This window comes from Schizosaccharomyces osmophilus, chromosome 2 (assembly GCF_027921745.1).
Source record: "Schizosaccharomyces osmophilus chromosome 2, complete sequence".
Classification (NCBI taxonomy): Eukaryota; Fungi; Ascomycota; class Schizosaccharomycetes; order Schizosaccharomycetales; family Schizosaccharomycetaceae; genus Schizosaccharomyces; species Schizosaccharomyces osmophilus.
Genome location: NC_079239.1, coordinates 3,012,141 through 3,027,446, shown reverse-complemented (window position 1 = coordinate 3,027,446; position 15,306 = coordinate 3,012,141). Strand labels below are relative to the sequence as shown.

The window sequence follows — 15,306 nt, the reverse complement described above, 5'->3', positions numbered from 1 at the left end:
CTAGAAACCCCGTAATATCATATTGTATTATTGTATTACACTAAGGTAATATAATTAAAACAGAAGAAAGGTGAAAACACAGTTGCTTGATCAAATCATAAGCAAATTTAAATACATTAACTTCGAGATTAACAAAAATAAAAGAAGTTCGTCGAGCTGTTTCAAAGTTGCTCAGTTCGCCAAGTATGTTTCATAGTTGAACTTTTAAGTAATAGCGCTGGTATTTGAATACTTTGGCATACACTTTTTGTTTAGTTATTTAGATCTTTTCCTATTTGTTTTGAAGAATGCAGATGAACAAATTGCTGAGCGAATTATGAACCATCTGCAGCTAGAAAAAAATCCTATGGGCTTACCACTCGATGTACAATATCATTCATTTTAAAAACTAGTTTTCAGCGAAAAATAGCTTGATGACCGTCAATTCGTATTCGAGAGTCTCCAATGTTGAAAGTACCTAAAAAAGTTGTCCTAGAAATTAAACGCAATGCATGCCAGAAAAACACATTGCTATTAAACAAAACATATATATTTCCGTTTAAAAGAATCATTGAAGGCGATTATTTGCTTGTGTTTGTTTCAAAAATTTCATATAGTTTTGTATTGTATTGTTGACCACCACTACTGCCAGGGTATCTATGTTCGTCCGGAGGTCCGAATATGCCCTTGCTTACTCTAAAATTAAAGAAGCAAGTATCTCAGGGGGATGTGTAGTACACATTTTCGTTGCATTAGATCCCGATGCATTATGTGCTTGCAAATTACTGTCTCGATTGCTGAAGGCCGACTTTATTTCTCATAAAATTAGACCTGTTTCAGGGTATCGTGATCTGGAAAATGCGAATGAAACCATATTAGAGAAAAGCGAAGATTTGAGATTCCTAATTCTACTCAATTGTGGAAATATGGTCGACTTGAGTGGTTACCTAAAATCTGATGAGGATATATCTGTTTATGTGATTGATTCCCATCGGCCTTATAATTTAGATAATTTATACAGGGACAATAGAATTTACATATTCGATGATGGTGATATTGAGGAGGATATGAGCAAAATACACGATGCATGGTTTGCACTCGAATCTTTATCTTCCTCTGACGAGGAAAATGATTCTTCAGAATCCGAGAACGCACCAGATGATGATGGTAATGAAGATCAAGACGAGGATGGATTACAAGGCTCTTCTGAACTTCCTAAGCGGAGCAGGAGAAGGTACTCAACAGAAACAGAACAGCGTCGAGTGCATCGAAAGGATATCATAAGGAAAAAAAAGGAATATCATTATGTACTAGCAGAATACTATGATACCGGAACTTGGTTTGGGGAGTCAATTACAAATATGCTATACTCGCTTGGGTCTATGCTTGGTCGAGAGGACAATGACATGCTTTGGTTAGCTATTATCGGTCTCACAAGTCTGGAAGTCCATTGTCGCTCTTCAAAGAAATATTTCGATAGATCCTACAATCTTTTGAAGGATGAAGTAAACCGGCTGAACCCTCTACCGTTGGAAAGAACGAATGTAGGACGACCACACGGTAAAACTCCTTATGATCAGTCCATACGCCTTGAAGATGAATATAGATTTATGTTGATTAGACACTGGAGCTTGTACAATGCTATGTTGCATTCGGCATACGTAGGCTCGCGTTTGCACATTTGGAGCGAAGAAGGACGAAAACGCTTGCATAAGCTCCTAGCTAAAATGGGTTTAAGTTTGGTAGAGTGTAAGCAAACTTATATTCATATGGATATGAATCTTAAAAAAACACTGAAAAGTAGTCTTCAAAGATTTGCTCCTCTTTACGGACTTGACGATGTAATATTTCACAGCTTTACCCGTACATACGGATTTAAATGTACACTTAGTGCAAGCGATGTTGCTTATGCGATTAGTGCTTTGCTTGAAGTTGGAGGAGCCGGTACATTTCTCCAAGCAAAAAATGTAACTAAGGAACCCGACATGACCGAGGAGCAATATTTGCAAAAATTCGAAGAAGAACAAAAACAAGAATGGCTAAAAAATTTTTATGACGCTTATGATGCCCTCGATAATGTTGATGCGTTAGAGAAAGCCTTGAAATTGGCCATGAACATGCAACGTTCTATAGTTCGCACTGGCATCGCTTTGTTAGAAAAACGAGCCATAAAAGCACTACGCTCTTTTCGTATAGGATTGATTAGTGAAGGACCTGATATAAGGATTTTCCAGCATCCACTTGCTTTGACAAAACTAAGTCTTTGGGTCTCCGAGGCTATTAGGGTAAGATCATGACCTTAACCAGTATAAGTCGGGGAAAACTAACCAAAATATAGGAGCAAGAAAAAGAGTTAGGGAAATTGAAGCATTTGCCTCTTGTCTTAGCTGTAATGATTGAAGAAAAAAGCAGCTATTTAATTGTAGGTACTTCTACTTCTGCCTTTACAAGTAATGACGACGAAGATGATGGACACGGCCATAATCGCTTTGGTGTAGCCTTCCAAGAAGTAGCAAGCATGACTTCTGCTACGCTACAGATGGATTGTTTTGAAGCTAGTGTCATTGAATGTAAAAAGGCTGATTTAGGCTTGTTTCTTGAAAGCCTATCCCTAAAAACCTTACAATAACATGAAAAACATCTAGAAGGTCTATAGTCATAGAGAGGCTTATGTGATTATACTATATAGATAAAATATTTATTTACCGCACCAACAAGTGTTAGGGCGTTCAACTTGTATGCATACATCTTTTAGGTTCGGAAGAGCCGCTTTGAGTTTTCTATAAATCTCGTTTCTCGTAACATTCAAATCACCTTCTATACTAACCTGAAGATGTAAGTTCCCTTGCAACTCACCTTTTTCATTTTTCCAAAATTTTGGATTAGACAGACTTATAATAGATCTCATAACACTAATGTCCGAAAGACATTGTTTCAAGGTATATTCTGACTCTGAATCCGTTACTGTTAACAAATTTTTTGCCGAATTTTTTATAAGAGGTATGACAGAAATAAATATCAAAACAGCGGTTACCATGGAAGCCAAAGGATCAAAGCCTGTCCAAGAAAACCATTTGATAAGCAATGTAGAGATGATAACAGCAACAGAACCCATAGTGTCTGCCAATATGTGAAGAAAAATTCCCTGCATATTGTTATTTTCAACATGATGATGATGGTGATGACCGTGACCATCATGGTGGCTGTGCGACTGATGACCAACATGAGGCATACATTCTTGTTTTTCTTTTAAGTCTGAGTGGTCTAAATGATCATGAGAATGTTCATGCGGACGGTCTTCTTGGTGATCATGTAAAATAGAGTGTGTTTGCAAGTCGTGATTGTGATTATTAAATTCCTCGTATATATTAACATCATCAGTGCTGTTTGGTAGTGCTAACTCCTGATGACCATGTGAGCAAGTTCCATGACCATGGGCATGTCCGTGATTAAAGGCCACGATGCCTACCAAATTCACGACCAGACCAACGAAACTCACAAGCAAAAGTTGATCGGTATTCATATTGGGGGGATGGAACAGTCGATACGACGCCTCACATACAATGGAACATGATATCAAAATCAAAAAAATCCCATTCGTAAAGCCAGAGAGAGCTTCAACTTTTGCAAAACCAAAAGGATATGCGTAATTCGAAGGAAGTTTTACCAAAACAGTAGCCACTAAACCCACAAAAACGGCAATGCAATCGAAGGCCATATGTATGGCATCAGATATTAATCCTAAAGAGTTCGTATAAAAACCATAAAAAACTTGTACCATCATGTAAAAAAGATTTAAAAGGAAAAAGAAGAATATGCTCCTGGATTCCTTGTCAGCAAGTATGCCATCAACCACAAATGTTTTATATGTACACACAATTCGACTGTTATCAGGAAGCTTCAGAGTATTAGTGAAGCCTGATCCAACATAGAAATACGAGAAAAAAAACTGATATGTTCTTATAATTCCCCTAAAAAGCCCGTTGGAAACAAAATGGTGCGCGACAACAGAACCTACTGCTAACTGTACACGAACGTCTCTGAGGTCCAAATTGTAATTAATTATATCCAAATCATTGTAGTTTATGCAGAATATCGAAATCAAAGACGATAGAGCGAAACGAGTAACTGAAATGTCGAGATATTTAATTGGAACCAATCCAAATTGACTGAAGCAGCATATTAACAAAGAAAAGATAAGCAGCTTAACTTCTGCTTTCTCTTGTCTTTTCGAAGGCTCTAGGTAGAAGGCACGTAACAAAACGGAAAAAATTACACAAAAAGTGCCAGATAGTATTGTAATAACAGAGGAATTTGGCTTAGCCAAAAAGCTTGAAGAAAGACTGAATAACAAGCATACTATTGGAATAATAAAGTAAGGTTTCAAAGAAGAAAAGGCCTTTGAAGGAGTAGGGAATTCAGAGCGGTGATTAAATAACTTATAGGATAAAACGCATAAACAAAGAGATTCAAGGGACCCAAAGTTGGAGGCACCAATCGTTAATAAGCTCATGGAAATTGCTGTAATAAACACGTTTTGGATTCTGAATGGTTGATAGACATAAGAAAAGATACCCAAATATTGAGTTACAAAACTTATAAACAAAAATAAGCCACATACCATATAGAAAGGTACTTGAATAGTAGCATTTTGGTTCTTAAAATTCAATAAAAAGAGATAAAGTAATATAAAGGTAAATCCAAAAAGCTTTGACGAAACGAAGGAATGGTCGTTAATGAATTTCCGAAGATCGTGTTTTTTAGCAAATGTAGAAGCATCCTGCTCCAACGTCTTCTTGGAACTAAAAACCATGTTGCATTCAAGTGCAATTAGCTAGCAACAAGTAAAGACGATAATTTCGGGAATTCAACTGATGGTAGAAAGTCTCCCTAGAAACTTCTGTGCGAAAGAAAAATAAATAAATAACCAAGTACGAAAGCAGCGAATTTTAGGTCTTGGTCCCTTTGGCGTAAGAATCGATTGCTCGACGAACTCATCAATTTAAATAGGAGGTTATTGAATATAGAATAGAATAATTTACAACATTAACTCTTCTTCAATCGAATTTAAGATATAGGAAAGCGAATGAGACGTAGCAGGAAGCTTTCGTGCAAAGCTGCCTAGGTATAGGCATAAAGACTGTTCAAGGTAGACGAAATGAACAATGTCAGTAAGTTGAGGTTATAGAAGGCTATAATATAAACAACAATAGCAAGGAATCTAAGAATGATTTTTGCTTTCTTTTTAGCTGTTTCTATTAGTGTCCTTCACAACGTATTATTTGGCTCCTTTTTTGTAAGACTACATAATTTTGGAAAAAATTGGGAAAATGGGACGTAGGCAGTATTCTGGTAAAAAAAAGGTAAATTTATATTTAGATTTACTAAAATATGATGGAAATGCTAATAGGAACCAGAAAAATGATGAGTTTATAGATTGGACTCAAGTACCACGAAGGTAAAGTTGTTCGCCAATCTTAGTAATTGAAACTGACTATATAATCGTGTAGGAATGAAAGACTTGAAAAGTATTATAAGCTTCAAGCGCTCGTGTCAGATGATGAATTTGAAAGTTTGATGCAAAAACTTGCTGAACCTTTGCCGACTACGTTTCGTATTTCCTCTTGTAACCAGTATGTCTTTATTTTTTAAAAAATGAACAAGTTTCTAATGAATCTACCTTAGACATGCCACTCAAGTCCGGGATCACTTCATAAAGCATTACTATCCTCTAATTGAGAACGTGGAAGTTGAAGGTACAAAGATTTCACCCCCAGTTTTGCTACCATGGTATCCTAATCAGATGGCTTTCATGCTGGATATCCCAAAGACTATTATTCGAAAAAGTCCTCCCTTAAAGCTTCTTCAGCAATTCTTAGTTTTAGAGACCGAGGCCGGTGATATCAGCAGACAAGAAGCTGTAAGTATGATTCCTCCTCTTTTCCTTCATGTGAAAAGCCATCATAAAGTTCTTGACATGTGTGCTGCTCCTGGCTCTAAAACTGCCCAGCTTCTAGAGGAGCTTCATACACCTGCGGATGGCAAAGAAACATTCGAAAGTCTGCTTCCTTCTGGTATAGTGGTTGCAAATGACGCTGATAACAAACGAGCTCACATGCTTATTCACCAAATCAAGAGATTGAACTCTCCAAATGTATTAATCGTCAATCATGATGCATCTTTCCTGCCTCATTTCCATGTTGAAGTAGATGGCCCCAACGGAAAAGAAAAATCTTTCTTAAAATTTGACCGCATTTTGGCTGATGTTCCATGTTCTGGCGATGGCACATTTCGCAAAAACATCTCCCTTTGGAGTGATTGGACACTAAAGACTGCTCTTGGTCTACATTCTACCCAAATAAAGATTTTGAAACGTGGTATCGATCTACTGGCTAATTCTGGTCGTCTTGTCTATTCTACTTGCTCGATGAATCCAATTGAAAATGAAGCTGTCGTTGCTGCCGTTTTAAAAGCAAGCAAAGGTTCGGTTAGATTAATAGATGTAAGTGATGAAATACCCGAGTTGAAAAGAAGCCCTGGTGTAAAGAGCTGGACCGTGTGTGACAGTGACTTGAACACTTATTCTTCATTCGAATCCGTTCCTAAAGATTTAAATGGAAAAATGGCCAAATCTCTCTGGCCATTACCCGAAGAAGAACTCACGCAAATGGGAATTGAAAGATGCATGAGAGTGTACCCTCATCATCAAAACACTGGTGGCTTTTTCGTAGCCGTAATAGAAAAGTGTGACAACTCAGAGGTTTCATTAAAGAAAGACATTCCGGAGCAAGAGAATTCGGACGAAGCAGGTAAAAAAGCAGAAGTTGAGCAACCTTTGCTAAAGAAGCAAAAATCTTCCAAATTTGAAAAAAGATTAGTGTCCGCAGAACATCGAGCTTTAAAAGCTGGAAATAAATACCATGAACTAGACCCTTTCGTTTATATTAAAGAAAATGACGAACTGCTGGATAATATCTACGAGTCGTTCAAAATGAATGATAACCATCTGAAAAAAGATCTATTTTTTGTTCGAAATCTTGAGGGAACAATATCTCGTGCTGTATACGTCTCTAACAGTTTGTTCAAAAATATAATTGAGAGTAATCGAAACCGAGTGAAATTTGTACATGGGGGCCTAAAGATTTTTGTGAAACAAGATTTTGGAAGCTTATCTAAGGAAGTTGCCAAGGATACCAATGTTTGTGTTTTCCGTGTTCAAAGTGATGGATCTAGACTTGCAAGTCATTGTATCAGCAGAGACTGTGTTTTGACCACCAATCTCTCAGATTTGATGATTTTCTTAGACCATGTAGCTGTTTCGATGGATAACTTCCCAGAGGACAGTATTTTCAGAAAGCATTTTGAAAAGCTTCCTTTAGGTAATACCCTTCTTTACGTTGATCTAAAAAAAGAGCATAGCTTTATCAAAAAAGACGTCTATATTCCTCTCTGGAAAAGTGTTCGCATGTGCAATGTCATGATTTCGAATGCTGAAAAAAGGTACGTATTGGCTTTATTGGGATGTAATCACTAACCCTTATACTTAGGACATTAAAATTACAGATTGAGGGACCCAGAATCGAAGATCAAACTGCATCGACTGAGAAAAGTACTTAAATTTTGTTCTAGAAAAATTCCCATGGATATATAGAGAAAAAGGAATGCTTTATTCACATGAACTAATGTATATGTGCCAAAAAGATTTGTTCTTTTTTCTAAATTAATAGGTAGATCAAAATGAATGTAGTGCAAAAGTTATCCTTAAACAGTTCTGTATGATTTAGAAAATTAAGCAGTCTCTTGTTCAACAACGGGTGTAGCTTCAGTCTCGGGTTTGTGAGTGAAGCTAGCTTCAATTTTTTCAAGTTCCTTCTTGGCCTTCTCAATACGTTCCTTAGTAGTGGAATCTTGCTTTTCTTTCAAATTACCGATACGTGACTTAAGTTGTTCAATGGCAGATTCTACTTGAGTCCTAGCCAAAGGAGCTTCAACACCAACGAAGTCGAATTCCTTAATAGTTCCCAATGAAAGATTGAGTCTATCAGAGTCTGCATGGTGGTTGTTAGTACTTTTGTTGGATTTCTTGGGCTTAGACTTCTTGAGACCAGAAAAGAGTGCATCGCCGTCAGAATTGTCTTTCTTCAAAACAGTACCCTCGGGAATAGGGTCTACGTTACGAGGGGCAAGAGTACGGGGGCGCATGTTACTGGCAGGAGTTTGCTTGGGGCTTTCACTAGACTGCTGGGAAGACTCAACAGAAACGTTAAACATCTTGAGCAAATTTTCACAAGCAAGAATTTCTTCAGTGAATGCAGGGATGCTAGCCTCTTCAAGTTTACGTTCGGCTACGACTTGCTTCTTTTCCTTGTCACGGGCCTCGCGCTCTAAACGAATTTGCTCTTGACGCTTAGCGCGTTGTTCACGCTCGTAGGTACGGAAAGCACGCAACTGGGTATCGTATTCTCTTTGAAGTCCTCTACGCTGGTTGTACAATTCATCTAAAGTAGCTTTTTGGGCATCACGTTCGCTAAAGATCTTGCGTTGGTCCTTGTAGTAACTGTCTTGCTTTTGACGAACTTCGTCCAATTGAGAGCGAACCTCGACGAACTTTTCACTCAACTTCTTGGACTCGGGATCATTGAGTTGGTTGCGAAGTTCATTGAGCTCATTTTTCATGGTATCAATGGAAGCCTGAAGAGTGTTCAATTCAGTGAAGCTTCTTCTAGTACGGTTGCACTGAGTAATTTCTCTAAGGTACTTCTTTTCGTCAACAATTTTCAGAGTTCCAGAATCGACAGCAGCTTGAAGTTGATGAACTTGACGATCAAGATCAGCTTCCGACTTGTATGGAATAGTCTTTCTCAACCCATTGAGTTCGCTAATCTGAAACAAGTTAGCAAATATAACTAGTCCAAAAAAATATTCCTCTTTTCCCTAGAAAAAGCTATGAACGAACCTTCTTCTTTAGGGCTTCATCTTGGGCCTTCACCTTGTTAATGAGGGCTTGCTTGGAAGTACGAATGGACGACTGAGCGTTGCGAATTTGATCTAATTCAGAACGAAGTTCTGCGTTCTTCTCTTGTAAGGAACCACCACCGCGAACTGCTCCAAGCTTTTCCTTTTGTTCAGACTAATTAATATACGAGTTAGCTAATGCTCGTCTAGTACGACAATAAACCAATGCAACCGCTACTTATCGCGTCAAATAGATCGTAAAATCTTTATTTCTTGTAAAAGTCGCGTAAAAATATAATGTTTAACGCAACCTTGGCAATATAACGGACCCAGCAGATATAATCTATAGACTTACAAATTGCTTCTTAACCTCATTGATTTTAGCATCTAATTCATTTAATGCATTTTTATGAACAGTTTCATCGGGACGAGCAGGCTTATTTGATGACATTATTGCGATCTTCAGGTTCTTTCCGTACCGTTGATGGATGGTGGTATAGTCCAAGTGCAATAAATGTGCCCAACCACACATAGAAAAGCAGTAATACGACTAAACAAGATGGATCTTTATTTATTCTCATCAGTTGTAGAATTCTTCGTTAATTCATGTCTCAATATATAATACATCTTAAGTGAAAAGAAAACGAGCTTTTTATGCAAAGTGAGCATATTTGAATCTTTTCATGGCTTTTAATTGTAGTGGTGAATGCTGAATTTGCAAGGTTTTATTTCTAATATTTTGCTCGCAGGGAAAGTATTCTAGGTAAAGTGTAAACAATTGCAGCTCTAACTAAAAAGGAGAATCATGGTTTGAGTTTTCATGCTGTGAGGTTTCCAATCAATTTAATTTTAAATTTGATGAAGGGGGAATTAAGAGGAATTTGGTAGAGAGGAATATGTTCCTTGTATAGCTTATGATTGGAATGATTGGAATTTTTGTCGTTGCATGTTCAGACCGATTCGTTGGCCTAAAAGCAAACCTATACCTTACCATTTTATGCATTTACTAGAGTTTTATTTCCGTTAACTTTTAAAGAGCTTTAATTTACAAAAACCCACGATATGCTAGTCTACTGACGACGCAAAAAACTTGGCGTGAAAGAAATGTCTCTATAAAATTCCAAGGAACAAAAAGAAATAATTTGAAATGAAGAGGAATGAAAGCTATGAATTAACTCAGATATTTGTTCAGATGTTGGGTAAATTGGTATTCGGTTACAATTCCATAACCTTCAAGAAAAAGCTACCTTCACTTAGTAACCAATATCTGTGCTTTAGTAAAAAACTAATACAAGAATTACGAATTGGAGTAAAATAGTTTTGCTCAAGGACATTTGAATTACTAAAAGCTTGTACTTACTGCTAGAGCATTGGTTTTTCCTATGAACTCAATCAAGAGCGAATTATCGACATGTATAGGAAATGCTCGCTTAAAAGAAATACTTTCTTCTATAGAAAGTTATATAGGCTTGCCTGAAGCGGAAAATACTGCTTTACTACACACAATTGCAAACAACATTTTACCTACCTTTTGGGAAACTGAGAATGGAAGTTCGTTTATTCAAGATCTTCTAGTCAATTGCTTTGCAACCTTCCCTGGCCTCAAGGTACTTTGTGCTCGATTGGATGAGCTTATATATGATGATCAACCAAATGCAGGTTTTATCGGTACGCTATATCTAGATGTTGTGGAAGCTTCGTTTAAGAAGATGGATTTAAAGAAAGCTCAAAACACTATTATGACCTCGAATTTACCTGAATCCAAAAAACGCTCAGCATGGTCGAGCTTTACATTTTTTCTTGGTAATTTCGGAATCATCAACTCCTCTGCAGCTTTTATCTCTAAATATAATATCTCAAAAACATACAATGTCTCTTCTATGGCTAAGTACTCTGAAATCCTGAGTAAAAAGATTGCCAACTTACTAGAACATCAAAATGGTTCAATCATCACGGACTTTTCTGATTTATATCATTATTTATTGCGTCCGGGGCAACAAAAAACAGCAGTCTATTCTTTAATTCCTCGTTTACAGACATATTCACCTTCGTTTCAAAAATTGTTTCGTTCGTTAAACACCCTAGATCGCAATACGTTTTTAACATGCTTGCTTTTAGAATTTGACAAGAAGTACTCTGCATCTACTTCTCAGAATTTTGAAAATTCAGAGTCTATTCCAGGAGCACTGGCCACGTTGCTTCGACTTAATTTTCTGCCGAGCGATTTTTTACAGTGGCTGGAGTTTAACTGGGAGATCCCTCTAAATCTTAATTTGATGCGGTCTGTAGCTTTAAGTTGCTCGGCTTCTTATAAGAAAGAAGAAAATGTCAAGCTTAAACAGACTGTTCATGCGTTATTTACAACTTGGTCAGCTTCTCATTTTTTAAAAGCCTATTCAGTAGTGTCTCAGGAGAGTTTGACTATTTATCTAATTTTAATGTTTTCAAAACTAGACAAAGAATTCCTCCATGAGTGTTCAAAGTCGTTTTTGTTCACAAATGGGATTTCCAATAGACTTGAAAGTTTAGATGAAAGCATACGTTTACATGGAATGGTTTTAGCTGAGATTGTTGCTAAATATTCTCTTGTTTCTGAGAATAAATCACTGAAATTCGATGTTCCCTTAATGGCTAGTCCGAAAGCTACCCATCTGAAAAATTTAACTGATTTGGACGATCAGTTCCAGTCTTTGGATTTGCTGTCTTCACAGCTTCACCCTTTAAAAAACGAGAAGAAGCATACCACGAATGATGAAGCTGTTACTGCTCGAGAATCATCGTCCATCAGTAAATCCGCTAAGAACAATAGCAATCATTTCGAACGGAATTTAGATATTGATGATCTTCAGCCGCATGATATTACTGATTCTGAGAGTGAAGATTCGGCAGATGATCCTACCCTTTCACAAACAAAGGTAGATGCACCCAAATATATACAGAGTTTATGTCGATTACTACTAGACACCGAAAGTTATAATAAACAGAAGGTAGCCCTTGAGGCTGCCCCCGGATTGATCCAAAGAAAGTCAGTATTTGGAACGGAAGTTAAAGATCATGCAAAATGGTTATTGGAAATTTTGGTTGGACTTCAAAATCGGTTTGACTTACCAAACTTTGATGGGCTACAGCTTTCTTCCTTATGCAATCTTCTTTCTGCCTGTCCGGAAGTTTGCGGTCCCGAGATATGTTCTATTTTGTTTATTGGCGACTTTTCTTTACGACAGAAAACTTTGATATTATCAAGTATAGCCATGGCTGCGGTTTCTTTAGCTAATGATGAAAATAAGCTCGAATTTCCCACAAAAAAGCTACCTGAAGCACTTCATAATCAGTTTTTCTCCAATACACTTGATAGGTTGAGTTTTGACTTTGAAAAGAAACTAACGATGCCGATTGTGGAAGAATACGAGGATAAAATTGAGGGACCTAAGCCATTACAGACTAGGATTATTTCCAGACAAAGGGAAATTGAGTCACGTAGAAGCTCTCCCAAAGCTAATAAGCTGTCCAAGATAGTCGATAACTCCTTGTTTTTGTTATTGACCAATGGCTTTATGATGGCAGTCAAGCGTTCCTCGTTCACTGATCCTTTGTTTTTGGTGTACTATCTGAAAACTATGGGAATACTATTTTCACAAAGCTGTAACTCAAAACTTGAAGGGTTAAGCCGGATGATAGATGAATATATTACTGTCTTAACCGAAGTTTGTCGCCTCAAAGTCGAAAGCCCGGAGGTCAACGAGGCTCTTTTGTTCAATTTTTTGGCAATCTTAGAATTATCTCCAGGACCTTTTTTAGCTTCACAACACGGAAAATCGCTATTGGGATTCGAAGCGTATACACAATTTTTGTTTAATTCTGCCGACAGTGGGGAAAAAGTGAAGTCAGTTGCGGCAATGGTGTTATTAGAATTTGAAAAAAGAATGAAAGATTACAGGACTCTTGCATTAGAAAAGATACTTGACGATTCATCTAATTTATCCTTAGGAAGGTTTGGTTTAGCCGGAATTTAATTTATATTCTCGTTTAGAATATCAGAAAAAAAGATTGATAAAGCGTTATTGGACTCATGATTTTGTCCGACGTTTAATTTTTTAGATATATTACTTAATGAAATTTCATCTTGGTCATCTTGGATGAGTGGATTTTGATTGCGATGAAGCTGCTTTGTAGCACCTTCATGGCCTTGAAAGCCATTGTATTTGTTCAGTAATTCCATTAGAAATTGCTGGTGTGATTTGCAAGGAAAGTCTAATTCATCATCCGGTATCCGCTGATTGTCTCTCTGATTATGGAAATTGCTTTCATAATAAATGATCAAGTCGTCCGTCTCAAAAACTTGATGAAGCTGTTTTGTAGCCACATCAACGACAACAGTTTGGAACTTAAGATTGACGTTTTGAATTTTTTGCATTGTGTCCCAACAAGGCGGAACTAAAAGTCTATCATTTTCAATCGTATTTACAGCTATAATACGATGGTTTTCTTGAATTATACCAGATTCATCATTTAAGAGATAGAGCTTTAGCAGACTTTTAAAATTGTCCCATGAATATGGATTCGACGAAAGGTACATTAAAGAAGATGTGGGAATCAGGAGCAATAGACTTCGAGCAAACTGTTGTATAAAGTCTTTCATATCGTCGTTCATAGAAGGCGTTTCATTGTCATCATCAAGCTATAGAGGTCAGCAAAAAATTATAAGATCCGTATATACCTGGGGTAAGATTAATGTAAAGTTGAAAAATGAGCTAAATTCATCGGGAGCGATTGTTGAGAAAAGACTATGATATTGGTTCATAATTTTTTGCCCTGTTTTGTTAGCTTATAAGTAAATTTCAATGATCCCACTTACGCTTGTCTCGTGTTATGAAGAATTCCTGATGAAATTCGCTAATAGAGTGCTGACAGACTCGTAAAACTTCCAGAAGCTCCTTTGCAAAACCTTTTGGATTTTCGAAAAATACATGATTCACATATATCACCCATAATGCATCCAGTCCATGCGAACGTAATGACTGGTGCACAAAGAATTGTAATAGTTGGTCTGTTATACAGGACGACTGCCATACGTGAATTATATGGCTTTTTTCTTTTTATGTAAGTAAAATCCATCTTTTATACTGAACGTACCTCCTATGTCTGTATACAGAGCAAAGCACTCATAAGATATTTCATAGCAATTGACAATCGGAGACGAAATGAACGGACAGTTTTTACTCTCTTTCGAAATGGAATGGATGTTGCATTTGCCCAAGAGGTCCGAAAATCCAGAACAATTTCCTACTTTCTTTAGCAACGATTCTTCTTGAAGGGACAACAAACAAACATACCTATAAGTAGAATACTGGATTCTTTTAGAACGTTATTTTTTAACGTTTGATTAAATAGTTTCTCCAAAATTGGTTCCATGCTTTATTTCGAGGAAGAATGCCCACTGTAAGTTAAACAAATGTCGAGGAACGAAAAGGATCGCGAGTCAGCCAAGAGAAACGCAGATTGTATTTCGGTGTTCGAACTCATTTTGACACTTAGTGTTGATAACCAACCTTATAAAGGACTCTTTCTTTTAAAAGAATGAAGATATGTTGACACTTCTTTTCAAACGAGCAAAAATTTATGACAACGTAGAGATACCTAAAAGAGAAACTAAACATTGGTTCATGTTTAATTTGTTTCCTTGTTTGCTTTTTCGTTCAGTGTTTTTTCGAGCCCATTATTTGCTTGGTAAGTTTAGTGACCAACGTAGACGGTTTCAAAAGTTCAAGTATAAAAATCCTTAAACATATGCAATCTGAAACTACTAGTCTGTTCCGTTATGCGCAAGCAGGAATCCAACCTTTCTTTTTTCTATCCTCATAGAAGATTAACCTGAGCGTTCTGTCAGAAGCAGCACCTTCTATTAATGGGCTACCTAAAACATTTGATAGAGTATACTTCCATTTCTTTCATTTTTGATTTTATTGTAGATATACAGCTTTCGTTGAGTCCCTAGATATTCAATGCCTTTTCTTTTGATGAATTCTATGAAACAACTGAGCAAGAAAATATGATAAAAAAGAAAGCCAATGTCTTCTATTTTATTCAATGTTTTCTTGTTGTTTTGACTGTGGTACTGGCGTTCAAGATTTCATAATGAAAGAAGCGATGCTGATGCCATCTATTGATATCTTTCTCTTAATTATACCTACTATATTAAGCGTAGTTCATGTTATTCTTCAGAACATCTTACTGCTTCAGATAGCAGAGAATCTTAAGATCCACCACCTATACTTAACCTGCAAGCTCGTTCAATACATTCCTCCAGAATCCACTTTCCACAACTACATTCAATAAACCAGCTCTAATATTCTGCTTGCTCTTCTTTTTTAT

At 36.8% G+C, this 15,306-nt stretch overlaps 6 protein-coding genes across 6 annotated transcripts; 3 read left to right on the top strand and 3 right to left on the bottom strand.

Moving 5' to 3' along the window:
- Positions 1-638: 638 nt before the first annotated feature.
- On the top strand, positions 639-2,608 carry cdc45 (DNA replication pre-initiation complex subunit Cdc45; the record flags this gene model as incomplete). Its single annotated transcript, XM_056182653.1, has 2 exons — positions 639-2,264; positions 2,318-2,608. 2 exons carry the CDS (start codon positions 639-641, stop codon positions 2,606-2,608), a joined length of 1,917 nt encoding a protein of 638 aa, XP_056037497.1.
- Positions 2,609-2,677: 69 nt separating this feature from the next.
- On the bottom strand, positions 2,678-4,492 carry cis4 (Golgi zinc importer, CDF family, Cis4; the record flags this gene model as incomplete). The annotated part of the gene is made up of 1 exon (XM_056182652.1): positions 2,678-4,492. The coding sequence occupies one exon, from the start codon at positions 4,490-4,492 to the stop codon at positions 2,678-2,680; it is 1,815 nt and encodes a 604-aa protein (XP_056037500.1).
- An 817-nt stretch (positions 4,493-5,309) lies between these two features.
- trm401 (tRNA (cytosine-5-)-methyltransferase) lies at positions 5,310-7,596 on the top strand (the record flags this gene model as incomplete). Its single annotated transcript, XM_056182651.1, has 5 exons — positions 5,310-5,342; positions 5,397-5,437; positions 5,490-5,612; positions 5,665-7,479; positions 7,527-7,596. 5 exons carry the CDS (start codon positions 5,310-5,312, stop codon positions 7,594-7,596), a joined length of 2,082 nt encoding a protein of 693 aa, XP_056037499.1.
- A 171-nt stretch (positions 7,597-7,767) lies between these two features.
- On the bottom strand, positions 7,768-9,385 carry SOMG_03863 (mRNP complex; the record flags this gene model as incomplete). The annotated part of the gene is made up of 3 exons (XM_056182650.1): positions 7,768-8,862; positions 8,936-9,109; positions 9,290-9,385. The coding sequence occupies 3 exons, from the start codon at positions 9,383-9,385 to the stop codon at positions 7,768-7,770; spliced, it is 1,365 nt and encodes a 454-aa protein (XP_056037502.1).
- Positions 9,386-10,316: 931 nt separating this feature from the next.
- Positions 10,317-12,947, top strand: tel2 (Tel2/Rad-5/Clk-2 family protein Tel2; the record flags this gene model as incomplete). Its single annotated transcript, XM_056182649.1, has 1 exon — positions 10,317-12,947. The coding sequence occupies one exon, from the start codon at positions 10,317-10,319 to the stop codon at positions 12,945-12,947; it is 2,631 nt and encodes an 876-aa protein (XP_056037501.1).
- dli1 (meiotic dynein intermediate light chain Dli1/Dil1) lies at positions 12,944-14,346 on the bottom strand (the record flags this gene model as incomplete). Its single annotated transcript, XM_056182648.1, has 5 exons — positions 12,944-13,612; positions 13,652-13,746; positions 13,790-14,026; positions 14,068-14,217; positions 14,268-14,346. 5 exons carry the CDS (start codon positions 14,344-14,346, stop codon positions 12,944-12,946), a joined length of 1,230 nt encoding a protein of 409 aa, XP_056037504.1.
- Between the last annotated feature and the right edge of the window lie 960 nt (positions 14,347-15,306).